We start from the raw sequence: 13646 nt of genomic DNA, 5'->3' as shown, positions 1-13646 counted from the left end.
TCATCATGATGTTTATCATGTAAAGAAAGAGAGGGAGAGAGAGATATATATATGTGATTTAATCTTGATTGTCCAACCAAAGTGATATATTTACAATAGGAATTGAACAGAAAAAGTCTCAATAAATTTTGATTCAATTCACCACATTAACATGATAAGTTTTCAATTCAATTTCACTTGGAATCCTTTAAAACCTCTGAAAGAAAATAAAATCAATCAGTAAATCATTTGGTAAACTCAGAACTTTCAGAAACTCAGATTTGTCTTACATGGGAATCTTTTTTAAGTATTAATCATAATAAAAGGATTTACAGTTAATCATCAGCGTCATGCTTGAAATCAGTTTGATTGTTGAGTGTAACTTAAACACTATCAACACGAGTAAATCCACCAAGGTGAGATTTTCATGGAAGGTAAGATTTATCCGGAAAAAGAATTTGGAATTTTTTTCTTCTTCTCTGACGACTCAGGAAGCCGAAAAGAATCGAGATTTTTTGTTCCAATCATCAATCATGATCAATTGTGTGAATTCATGGTAATTGTTATGAACAAGGAGGAAAAAGTTCACTTTCATGAAGTGAATATTCATCGGTAATGATGATGAGAGTTAATTGGAATGATTTTATTACTGAAGTCTAGAGATTCAGATGATGGACTATCTCATGGTCATCATGATGACCCTGTCATCGCCATTGATAAGCTTTTCATGTTATTGTTGTTGTTCATCATCTTCTCTACTTATCATCATATCCACCTTGTCATCCAGTTTCAATTGAGTTGATCATCACTTCGCAGTGAAAATAATTGGCAACTTAAGCTGTGAACATGATAACAGGGGGATTCCTAAAACTCTCAACTCTTTATCTCTCCAGGTAACAAAAAGATAATGATGATGATGAGGAAACATGAGAATTATCTGAACAGCTCAATTTTTTTTCTCTCTTCATGGTGATGAATTTTATCTTCTTAATCTGTACAAAATGACAATTGACAGAATTCTGTATGTACTCTTGATGATATTATCTCTTTCTCAACCAACCTACTGAACTTTTTAAGGAAAAGTTTTCCCTCTGTGGTGAAAATTGAATCTTACTGTTAATAAATATGATTCATTGATGAAATTGAAACTTTCCAACTTTGATTATCTACATTTTTCCATCATGAATTCAGGATGATGATAAAAAGATGCTAAAACTTTTATCAACATGCTAATGATGGTGAATTTTACTGTGGAACTTTTTTCTGATTCCATTTTCGTTTGAATTTTGATTGATCGATTTTAGAGTTTTTTTTACTTGAGATAAACTTTGTTTTCTATGATGAAAAAAATTCACCATAATATTCAAATGTTATCCTCAGATTAATGAATCTGATTCTCGAGTCAATTATTAATGAAAAAGGGTGAAAGTGAGATACGGATAAAGACTTGAAAGTTTTGAAAGTTCCATGATAATATCGAACTAATAATGAACAAATTGTCATTCCAGCTTCGATATCTTTCAGTTTCATCGATCAACCAACATGATTGATCATTGCGAACATTGAAAATAAACAAACATCCAAGAAGATGAGAAAAAAATCAATCTAACTTAAAGGTTGAAGAGAAATAAAAAAAAACTTATTTAAGAGAATTTAGAACATAAATATCGAAACGATAAAACAGATTGAACTTTATTCGTGGCTCAGAACTTTATCCTGAATCTCCCTGATAACATAATCATATCAATACAATTAATGGGGAAATGAGCAACAACTGTGAAGAGCAACAGCCAGGGAACAGAATGAGAACTTTTTTTTTCTTTTCTCTTCTTTTTTTCAATTTCTAAACTAATCCGAACATTTCGAACATTTCGAATTTCTCAGAATATTTTCTATTATATTCCTTTTTCACCATAATAATAATGTAAGAATCCTATGGTAATAATAATCATGATAATAATAGTAATAAAAATCTGCTTACCTGAAGGAGAAAAGATTAAACAAAGAAAAAAAAGTTTCGAATTGAAACTTTTTTTCCTGTAAATATTTTCACTTCCTTTTTTTTCATTAAGATGAGATTTCAATTGTTCAGGGAGAGATTGTTATTGTTACCCTGATTATCATGAAATCGTCTCGATTGTAGTTCAATGATTACGAGGAAGGGGGAGAAATTCACATGAGATTTGAATGGAGAATGAACAAAAAAAGTTCTACATGATTTTTTTTCCTCTTCGAATTCAAATTCTGAGTTTTTTATGGATTAATCCCTAATCCATAATGAAGATAATTTATTATCTAATCAATTCAAGATTTCTCTCTCTCTTTTCACAATCAGTTAATTGTATTATTGGAAATAAATTGCTCCCCAATCACATTATCTCAGAATCAACGAGGTGAATTAAATTTAATCATATTTGTATTCTGATTCCCTCATGATTACAGTTAAATTGTTTCTCATAATCTTATTGTTATATTAATAAGGTGATTGATTAGTTAATTGTTTCCATTGGTTGAACAATTAATTTGGTAATTAATAAGCCTTTATATGTGATATTGTCTTTTATTTATCGACAATGAAAATATTAATCAATTAATTTAGTTAATTGTTATCAGTTGAGTTGTAATTGGCTTTGACACCAATGTCAATCGGATGTTGATTGTTATGGTTTAACAATTAATAAATTGACGTTTTTTCCTACTAGTTAATAAATCAAATAAAGTAAATTAAGTTATTAAATTGTAATACATGAAAATGATTAACTGATTGTTTGTTGATCACTTTAAATGACGATGATCAATTATCGTTATAATTGTGATTAACTTAAATCATGTGGTAATTATATAAAAATCTCATTACAATTAAAAGTCTTGTTTAGTTGGTTGATCAATCTTTAGTTTAACTTTATCTTTGGATTAATTAACAACAATTAAAGAAAAAAAAAATAATGACGAGAATCAGTTTCGTCTTAATTGTAGCTTTGTGCTCACAATTAAGCTCAGGTGAGTTGATTGTTTAGACGAATGATTTAATTGTAAGAAATTTAATTCTAATTTAATTCTAATTGTTTATTTGTTTCGATTTATTTATTAACCAAATCAGCTCAATTCCCAAGCTTTGGTGGTAAGTTGTTGATTTTTTGTCACTGATTATTTACTTTTGATTGTTAATTGTTTTGCTTTAACTTTTACCTTTCATCGGCTTTAGGTTTCGGCAGTGGCTCAGGTCTTGGTAGTTTGGTTCAAGCTGCAAGTTCAAGTTTCGGCTCAGGTGGACTCGGAAGTCTTGGTGGTCTTGCAGCTAACGCTCTCAGCTCATTCGCTGGCAGCCAAAGCTCAGGATCAGCTTCATCAAGTCAAAGTGGCCTTAGTAGCAGTGCCAGTAGTAATAGTGGTAGTAGCAGTAGTAGTAGTAGTAGCGGTGGTCTTAGTTTACCCACCATTCAAGAACGACCCTCTGCTTCTGTTAACCCTGTCCCCTCATTGAGCGGTGGTTATGGTTTCTCTGATGCCGCTGCTTCTGGTGCTCGAGGTATCGCCAATGGAATGGGTTCCTTCATCTCTGGTGGACTTACTGGTCTTGGTGGTGCCGCTCAAGGTGTTGGCGGTAGTTTCTCAAAGATTGTTGGTAATGGTTTAAGTACTGCCGCTGGTGCTGGTTCTGGAGCTGGTCGGATTACTGGAGCTATTTCAACTCTTGGTGCTTTGGCTAATGCCGGTGGTCAAGCTTTTAGTGCTCTCTCATTAATTCCCAAAATTTTACAAGAAGAAGGTGTTAACCCAATCGGTGTTATGGCCTCAGTTGTCTCTTCAATGGCTTCTAACGGTGGAAGACCTGATTTCTCAAGTATTATGTCCGCTCTTCAACAAAATGGTGTCGAACCAGGAACCATGCTTAAAGTATCCGGTCGGATTCTCGGTAATCGCGATCTTATCGCTTCCCTTACCTCATCTATGGCTGATGTTGGTACTGGTATTCTTGGTACTGCCACCGGTGTTCATCTTGGTGGTGGTGGATTAGGATCAATGGCTGGTGCTGTTTCAAACGGAGCCTCGGGCCTTGGTGCTGCCGCTCAAGGATTTGGTAACCTTTTCGAAGGTATCGGTGGTATGGTTACTGATGCCATGGGTCAAATGGGAGGTCGCGGCGGCGGTGGTCGCGGAGGTGGCAGTGGCCGAGGTGGTTCCAGCGGCGGTAGTGGCCGAGGTGGTGCCGGAGGTAACGGTGGCGGTCGAGGTGGAGGCCGAGGCAGCGGCGGAGGTCGTGGCCGAGGTGATGGAGATGAAGAGAGTGAAGGTGGTTTCTCCTTCGGTGGTTTCAATTTCGGAGGTGGTCGAGGTGGACGAGGTTAAACCCTACCCATTAAAAATCATAGTCCTTTAAACAATTAAGATCATCCAACCTCTAATTTTCAGAATTGATCTCAAACAATCAACCCCCTAAACTTTAACACCCAAATTAAATTAAATCATAATAAAAAACATTTCTCATAAATATTGATAATTCAGCCAACCCATGAACCCAAATTGCAAAAAACCCTTATCATTAACCATTAATCAAGAATCAACTAAATTCACACCAATTTTCAACAATTAAACCATTAGATTGGTGATTAATGACAATTCAGTTTCTGGTTCACCAGTTTAATTATATGGTATTAATTGTCTTTGAGTAACACAATCAGTTTGATTCGAAATCATGTCAAGAGTAACAATCCTATTAATTTAACAGAGACATTAATCATAATCAAAGAGTAATAATAACAATCAACAAATTGCTATTATTTTTACGTGAATTTATATACACACTCAATGCATCTTGTTATCTTCAAATTATCATCATCATTACTTCAAACTCAAGTTCATTATTATTTTTTTTCCTCCTTCATCTTATTATATACTTGTTACCATGAAAATCCACCTCACTCCCATTTCCCACTCTGCTCGTTCACCTTTACTTGTAACACTAATGAATAGTTGTCACATTGAGAGTTATCAGATCCAATTGAAATGAATAAACTACTCGAGAGTCAATAACTAAGCCATGAAAATAGAGATGATAATGTTAACCTGTGAACGAAAATGAAAGGTAAATAAATGAACACGAAGAGAAATAAGTTACACATGATTTCTCATTATCAGAACTTTTCGTGCGCATCAAGTCATCATCTCCACCCTCATCTCCATCTCCATCCTTATCCTCATCCTCATCCTCATCCTCATCCTCATCCTCATCTTCATCTTCATCTTTTATCTGGATCATCCGATTTGATCGAATTCATTTTTTCTTAGAACTTTTTTTCTCTATCTCTCTCTCACTTTTCTTACCAATTAATCAATTAAATTGTAAAATTTACGATAAATCACTTGATGATCATGTAGATTCTGAGAGAAAAAATTAATCAATTTAATCAACATTTTTCTTCAGTTGATTAATTTGATTATAAGCGAATATTTTTTTTATTAATAATTCGAAGGTTCAATAAATCAACTCGAATTCTAAATCCATTGATAATTTACAATGATTGAGTTTTGATTGATTGAAAGCATTGGGAAAAAAATTAATCACCAATAACCCTATTAAACAGTGACAATTAAATGAATAATACTCATCAATGTTACCAATTAGCTAATTAAATGAAACAAATGAACGTGACTGAGCTCAAGATAATTGAGAAATAAACAAAAGGCTGAATAAAAAATCGTCGATTGATTGACTGATAATTGAAGCAATTAATTAATTATATTAAATAATCTGAAAGCAATTTAACGATGATTAGTAAATGAAAATAATAAACATTTTGATGACAATTTATTTTCATTGTAATCAACAAAAAGAGGACAATTTAAATGAGATGATTAGGTTAATAGTGATTAAGGTGATTAGGTTAAAGCTGCTTGACCAGTAGAAAGTTAATTTTAAATCTTTTCCTTTCGGTTTCCTTGATTAAATCGGAGCACAGAACTAAATTAACTTTGATTGTAAATAATGAAACAACACTTACCAAACAACTTTATCATCATTATCTTCATCATAATCAACAGACAACAAACTATTAAAAAGTTATATTCAAATGATGAGGAATAATAATCGTCGTTATCTTCATGGAAAGTAATAGTTTTTGTTTATATCTCCAATCGAAATTGAGGTTTTACTTCCGGTTCTTTTCGAGGGACAAAACCCGTTGCAGCGTAACGATGAGAGCGAAAGTGAAAAGTCATCTTCTGTCTTCCTCATCATCATCATCTTTTTTTGATTCTATCAGAATTTATTTCATTTTCTTCGTCAGGATTTTTTTTCTTCTTCTTTTACGTCGCAAACTTTTTTTTCTCTTTCTTTTCTTTCTATTTTTCGAAAATAACCTTTACTCATAATGATAGAGATGAAGACGAAGATGATGATGATGATGATGATGATGATAGACATGATATCCTGAAACTCCCTTTTCTCTTTCTTATGTTTCTTTCTTTTTCTCTTTCTTCCTCTTTGAGAAAAGTTTTTCGTTGCAACGAATTGAAAAACTTTTATCAAACTTTTATTTTTCTTACCAAACTTTCAATCTTATCTTACTGATTGACTTATTGACTTAACAATTAACTTTTGTTGATTTGTTGTTTATTTCATGAAAACTTTTACATTTAAGTGTTTGTTTAAATAATTAACTGATAAATTGTGTTTTAATTTCTCATTGGACTTTTTTTAATCACCAATTAAGTAGCAAAATGGTTGTTGAAATTAAGACAAGTTCAAAGATTAACTCTAATCTACCAAGTATTAAGGTTCAACCTAAAGGTGATTCAAGTGTAATTAATGTTGATCAATCAGGAGACAATCATGTAGACGATAAACAATTAACTTGTTGTAATCAAGTTACATCTACAATTGAATATATAATATTTGATATTCGTTGGGTTCAAGTGATTTATCATTTATCGTTAATTGGAGCAACTCTTTATGGGATAACAAAAGATTCCGTTTTATTCATAACCAATCCCCATGATCCCCAGGTAACACCAAGATTATATACTTGGGCCTTTGGTAAGTAAATGGATAATTAATCCGCCGATAAGATGAGTTAACTAATCTCTCAAGCAAAAGTTATCTAACTAATTCCAAGTGTACGAGTGAATAAAATTCAAATCTACCTGGAAATTTGGGTGAAGATGAAAAGATGATAACGGTAATATTTTTTTAAGTAGAAAAGTAAACACCAGAGATGAACAAGAAAAAGATGATGATGATGATGATGAAAAGAAGGAAAAAGTAACATGGTAACAATAACTTTAAGAACTTTTTCTTCTTCTTTACGTCGTAAACTTTTTTTTCTCTTTCTTTTCTTTCTATTTTTCGAAAATAACCTTTCATCATAATGATAGAGATGAAGACGAAGATGATGATGATGATGATGATGATGATGATAGACATGATATCCTGAAACTCCCTTTTCTCTTTCTTATGTTTCTTTCTTTTTCTCTTTCTTCCTCTTTGAGAAAAGTTTTTCGTTGCAACGAATTGAAAAACTTTTATCAAACTTTTATTTTTCTTACCAAACTTTCAATCTTATCTTACTGATTGACTTATTGACTTAACAATTAACTTTTGTTGATTTGTTGTTTATTTCATGAAAACTTTTACATTTAAGTGTTTGTTTAAATAATTAACTGATAAATTGTGTTTTAATTTCTCATTGGACTTTTTTTAATCACCAATTAAGTAGCAAAATGGTTGTTGAAATTAAGACAAGTTCAAAGATTAACTCTAATCTACCAAGTATTAAGGTTCAACCTAAAGGTGATTCAAGTGTAATTAATGTTGATCAATCAGGAGACAATCATGTAGACGATAAACAATTAACTTGTTGTAATCAAGTTACATCTACAATTGAATATATAATATTTGATATTCGTTGGGTTCAAGTGATTTATCATTTATCGTTAATTGGAGCAACTCTTTATGGGATAACAAGAGATTCCGTTTTATTCATAACCAATCCCCATGATCCCCAGGTAACACCAAGACTATATACTTGGGCCTTTGGTAAGTAAATGGATAATTAATCCGCCGATAAGATGAGTTAACTAATCTCTCAAGCAAAAGTTATCTAACTAATTCCAAGTGTACGAGTGAATAAAATTCAAATCTACCTGAAAATTTGGGTGAAGATGAAAAGATGATAACGGTAATATTTTTTTAAGTAGAAAAGTAAACACCAGAGATGAACAAGAAAAAGATGATGATGATGATGATGAAAAGAAGGGGAAAAAAGTAACATGGTAACAATAACTTTAAGAACTTTTTTCTTCTTCTTTTACCTGAGAATTTACCTTGAAGGCCTTAGCATTGGCATCGAATCTGCTTTTTATTTGTCTACTTTGTGTCTTCTTTTACCTTTTCCTTTCGATCTTGTCATCATCTTCATCATCCTTGTCTTCATCTTAATGTGAATCTTTCATTTCAAGTCCCATTTCTTTTTCTTTCCTCTCTTTTCTTCCTTATCATCAATTCATCTTCATCTTCTCCGAGAAACTTTTTCCTTCTTTATTACTCCATAGGGATGAAGTTTTTAAGATGAAACTCATTCTGATGATGAGAAAAAACTATTAGCATTATCAGTACACTTTCTGTTCATTATCATCATCATCATCTTTTGTTTCATACGAAAATATAACATCTTCAGGTAACGAAGTTAATGTTGAAACTTTTTTTTTGTTTCGAAAATTTTTTTCGACTAATTTTACCTCGATCATTATTCGTATATTTAATCATGATTATTGTCATAAATTTGATTATATACTTTGTAACCAATGAAGCACAATCAAGTTTAATTGTCGTTATCAAGTATGAGATGATTAGTAGAAAAAAATTGATTTAATTGTTCGAGTTTATTATTAATCAATTGGAAAGAGAAAGTAATGAAAAAAAGTTAAATTTTTCCTTTCGATTGTTATATTAAAGTCTAATTGTTACTTTCGATACTTTTGATGATCATTTAATTGCTCCGTTGATTTGATTAATGTTCATTATGAGAATTAAATTGTAACTTTTTCGATTAAATCAATTAATCAAGAATGAAACAATCAGTAAAATAAAAAATTAGAATAAGTTATTAACGATTTTTTTTCTCAGAAATTTTCCCTGAAAATTTTCTCATTTCCTTAATTGTTCAATTAAATTGTCTAATCGTTTGTTAGACTATCACAATAGACCATGACAATTAAAGTGAATCACTAATTACAATTGATTATTGATCTCTTGTTGTAATTATAATATCAACTCATTGATAACCTTTGATCAATGATAACTAATTGACATGAAGTTGATCAACATTATAACAAGATAATCAATCATGATTAATGTTGATTAAATTTAATTCAATTAAGTAAACTGAAAATAGTGAATAATTTATATATAATTTATATTTAACTACAATTATAGTCTAAGAAAGTGAAAGTTCAGTCGAAACAAATTATTAATCAGATTAACCTTTGAATTGATGAGAAAATATAAACCAACAATCAAATGTCGATTATAACAATTAAATTTAATTGTTCACTCAGGTTTCACCTTGGCAATATTTGGCAGTATCGGTCTATCGGCGGGATGTCATCGGCTCTGGTCCCACCACTCGTATAAGGCCAAACTTTTCATGAGAATACTTTTGGCCTTAATGTTTACCTCAGTGGCCGAGGTGAGTTCTGATCAACTGCAAGGTCAAAATTCAGTCCAATCGCTAATCGCTTTGTCTTTTAATTGTTCATCCCAAATTTAGAGTACAATTTATTACTATGTTAAACACCATCGAGCTCATCATGTGTTCATTGATACTCATGCTGATCCTCAGAATGTTCATCGAGGATTTTGCTTCGCCCAATTGGGTTGGCGATTCATGAAACCTCGACCTGAATATCGGACCAAAGTTAAAACCCTCGATTTTACTGACGCTCTTTCCGATCCTGTTGTTAAATATCAAAAGATGTAAGTTAATTGTTCATTAATCGTTATCATCGATCATCACTGATCAATTCATTAGTTTACTTACAAACAAGAAGCCAAATTTTCACTTCCATCAAGTGGCTGATTTCTCATATTGAACTTATCATGAAATGATGGCCATTAAACTGACGAGTCTTCAGTCCATCTCCCTGAGGCGATTCTGTCAATCAATTCAGTTTAGTTCAAACAATTTGATTAACTTTAACGCTATTAATGATCGTCATTCTTTAGTTAGAATCTAAATTGGTTCAGATTGATTACAATTAAGCTCATTATTAATAGAGTACCGATTAGCTTATTGTATTTTCTCAGCTAATCAACATCAATGATATCGATTATTGATTATTTTTATTCTTGGGGAAATTTAAATTTTTCCCTTTTACTTTACAATCTGAATCATGAAATTACCCTGAAGGTATTTCATGTTATATTGACAGGAATTGTTGTTTATACGTTTTCATACAAAAAGATGATGAAAAATTGTCATGAAAACAATTGAAACAGGTAAACAATTTAATTGTCATCTCTTCCTGACCATCACTCGATCAACAGATTAACTTGACAATTTAATCAAAAATTATCAAGTGTAAGTTATTGTAACTAAAACGTAAGTAATTAAGATTAACATTAAATGGGAAAAAGCTGAAATTAAGTATCAAATTGTTAACAATTAAGTTGATCAATGAGGTGAATTCCTTTTTTTTACTGATATATAAAATTTTCCCCATTTTCATTGATCATTATGATAAACATTTATTTAAATCATTTCCGGGTTTGATTGTACTGGTTTAATTACTGATGATCATAAGGTAATAACATCATTGATTGATTGTTTTATGAGATGAGAGCTTATTGTTTATTCAATTGATTGAGAGTGATGTTAATCATGACGATGCCATTGGAAATAATCATCTTCATGATTATCATCGAGAGGATAAGTTTCAGATTGGAAGTGGGAAAAAAGTTCTGAACTCTTGTGATTCATTTTTATTCAATATCGAAACTAATGTCATGATATCTTCATGTACAGTTACATCTGGGTTCATTTGGTTCACCCTGATAATCAATCGTAACATGATGATGATTATCAAACAAGGAAAGATGAGAATAAGTTTCAATATCATCTCGATTCAGGATGATTTTTTTCAGTTCTCAATCTTTTCATCTTCATCTCTCACTCCATGAGTTAAGATCACTGAAACTTTAGTTCAATAGAAATGATAAAGTTCAGAACTCAATCTCTCTCTCTCTTCCTTTACTATTTTCTGAACTCATGTTGCTTTCTTTACATCAAATAGAATACAGTTTTATGTTATCTTCCTTATCATCCTTGTGATGATGATCATTGTGATCATCAGGATGAGGATAAAGATAAATGATGAAAAAAAAACAGTCTCGCTGTTCAAAAATTGATGATGTTACCTGAATGATTTCTGGTTATCATGATAAAAGGTAATACAATGAACTTTCCTGATGGATCAAAATTAATCGTTAAAAGTTACAATTGTTTAGTTTTTTAATCAGATAAAACCAATGACCAACTAATTAATTGTTTCATCAGAAATTTATTTCATCAAATTGAACGATAACTGATAATCCAATTCACAATTGTAAAACTTTTCTTTTTAATTTCTCATTAATATCCCATTTTTTTTAATTCTAATTATAATCTTAGAGATTATAATTGTTACCAGTTAATTGCTAATTCGCAACAATTTAATTGTTATCGCGAAGGATTAGCAGCGCCATCTCGTGATCGAAAATGAAACTAAATTGCTAATTTCGATTTCGATTTCGATTTCGATTCTAATTGTTTTTTTTTCTCTCTCTCTCTCTTTAATTGATCAGGTTTTTCGCTCCACTTGCTCTTATTCTTGGTTTTGTACTCCCCACTCTGATTCCTTACTACTGTTGGGGTGACAGTTTGCTCCACGCTTTCTTGATCGGTGCTTGTACTAAGTCTTGTGGAGTGATTTTCGTCCATGGTCTCCTTGGTTCGGTTAGTCACATGTACGGCCAACGACGATACAATAATAAGATCACAGCTCGAGATATTGGCCTCATGTCAGTGATCGCTGCTGGTGAAGGTTATCACAATTTCCATCACACTTTCCCCTACGATTACACCGTTTCCGAGTTCGGACAAACTTTCAACATCTCCAAACTGTTCATCGATTTCTTTGCACTTTTCGGTCAAGCATATAACCTCAGGAAAGTCGCACCCGAATTCATCGAAAAGGCCAAAAACAAAACTCTCAACATGAGTGAAGTTCCTGCGGTTTAAAACTTAAAACTTTTTTTTTGTCCACAAACTGACAATCAACTAATCAACTTTCCTTTAATCATTCACCTCATATGATAATCAAATTAATCTAATCATCATCACAATCAAATTCATTTTCATTCCAAATCAATTTTCCCTCCTCTGGTTCGGTGGGTTTTTTTTCTCTCCGTCACAATTAACCTTAATTGTTACACTTTCGATTTAACTGAGTCACAATTGCGACTTGTGGATTTTCACTTAATTATTACAAATAAATTGCAAGTTAATTGTTTGAAAATACTTTTGATTGTAATTAATAATATTTATTTAAGACTTAACTTAATAACTTAATACATTTAAATGAGTTTGGTTAAAATTAAATCAACTAGAAATCATAATTTTACAATTTAACAAATAAATTAAACTAAATTGTTGCGATATTTATTATTACAATTATAAGGAAACAATCAATTAATTAATAAGGTAAAGTTTGAAAAAAAACAGGCAATAATTAGTTAATTATTTTTCACTAATTGTTGTTATACTGTTGGTGCAAAATTTTTTGTTTTGTTATCATTAATTAATTAATTAGCACAATTAAATGTTCCCTTGATGAAGTTTATGAGATTTTCAATTGGTTAAAATAATATTATAATTGTAACAATTAACAACTACAATAATCAATTAAATTGTATGAGAAATAAACAAAAGCAACAACTAAATTAACTAAATTAAATCAGTGAATTTAATTAAATTTAGAGAGACAGAAAAACAAAATTAATTATCGACTAAAATTGTTCAACTTAATCATAAAATCAATGATGATTAGTTAATTATTATCATTATTATTATCATGTTATCATTATATTGTAATCAAATCTAATTGTTTGATTTAGTTTGTAATTGAAAAGCAAAATCAAAAAACTGTTGTTGTTGTTGTTACTTGATTAATTAGTTAATTGTTGTTGTTAACATGCAGAGCATTTAATTGTTGATTATTATTATCTAATTTAGGGAAAGTTAATTGTAATCAAATTGAAAAAGGCTTTTCTTGGTGATTTAATCATGATTATCATTTATCATCGTTATAATTGTCGATTCAATTTTGTTTGTTTATTTGATTGTTGTTGAACAATTAACCAATCAATTTAAATGAAAATGCTTTTGATACCCAATTTAAAATAATAATAATAATCAATGAATAAAACTCAAATTAATTAAATTGTTTGGTTGTTAACTAATAGTAATCAATTGTTTCAATCTAATTGTTGTTGTTGTTGTTACTTGATTAATTAGTTAATTGTTGTTGTTAACATGCAGAGCATTTAATTGTTGATTATTATTATCTAATTTAGGGAAAGTTAATTGTAATCAAATTGAAAAAGGCTTTTCTTGGTGATTTAATCATGATTA

General features: G+C 30.7%; 2 protein-coding genes across 3 annotated transcripts; both read left to right on the top strand.

Moving 5' to 3' along the window:
• The first annotated feature begins 2824 nt into the window (after window positions 1-2824).
• Window positions 2825-4471, top strand: LOC128387592 (uncharacterized). The gene is made up of 3 exons (XM_053346797.1): window positions 2825-2979; window positions 3080-3100; window positions 3185-4471. Exons 1-3 carry the CDS (start codon window positions 2925-2927, stop codon window positions 4327-4329), a joined length of 1221 nt encoding a protein of 406 aa, XP_053202772.1. The 5' UTR covers window positions 2825-2924; the 3' UTR covers window positions 4330-4471.
• Window positions 4472-6397: 1926 nt separating this feature from the next.
• On the top strand, window positions 6398-12531 carry LOC128387594 (stearoyl-CoA desaturase 5-like). 2 transcript variants are annotated; one of them, XM_053346798.1, is made up of 4 exons: window positions 6398-7015; window positions 9535-9665; window positions 9747-9952; window positions 11819-12531. In XM_053346798.1, exons 1-4 carry the CDS (start codon window positions 6700-6702, stop codon window positions 12252-12254), a joined length of 1089 nt encoding a protein of 362 aa, XP_053202773.1. In that variant the 5' UTR covers window positions 6398-6699; the 3' UTR covers window positions 12255-12531. The 2 variants fall into 2 exon arrangements, with proteins under 2 accessions (XP_053202773.1, XP_053202774.1); XM_053346799.1 differs by lacking the exon at window positions 6398-7015 and adding an exon at window positions 7499-8014.
• Window positions 12532-13646: the final 1115 nt, after the last annotated feature.

This window comes from Panonychus citri, unplaced genomic scaffold (assembly GCF_014898815.1).
Source record: "Panonychus citri isolate SS breed McGregor unplaced genomic scaffold, ASM1489881v1 Contig00092, whole genome shotgun sequence".
Taxonomy (NCBI): domain Eukaryota; kingdom Metazoa; phylum Arthropoda; class Arachnida; order Trombidiformes; family Tetranychidae; genus Panonychus; species Panonychus citri.
The sequence above is the reverse complement of the archived record's forward strand: the minus strand, read 5'-3'. Positions and strand labels throughout refer to the sequence as shown.

Bases quoted from the DNA above. Each gene is read 5' to 3' on its own strand.
- LOC128387592 (XM_053346797.1), top strand. From the start codon at position 2,925: ATGACGAGAATCAGTTTCGTCTTAATTGTAGCTTTGTGCTCACAATTA. The intron at 2,980-3,079 runs GTGAGTTGATTG...TAACCAAATCAG, and splicing joins GTGCTCACAATTAAGCTCAG to CTCAATTCCCAAGCTTTGGT. The intron at 3,101-3,184 runs GTAAGTTGTTGA...CATCGGCTTTAG, and splicing joins TCAATTCCCAAGCTTTGGTG to GTTTCGGCAGTGGCTCAGGT.
- LOC128387594 (XM_053346798.1), top strand. From the start codon at position 6,700: ATGGTTGTTGAAATTAAGACAAGTTCAAAGATTAACTCTAATCTACCA. The intron at 9,666-9,746 runs GTGAGTTCTGAT...TCCCAAATTTAG, and splicing joins TGTTTACCTCAGTGGCCGAG to AGTACAATTTATTACTATGT. The intron at 9,953-11,818 runs GTAAGTTAATTG...TTAATTGATCAG, and splicing joins GTTGTTAAATATCAAAAGAT to GTTTTTCGCTCCACTTGCTC.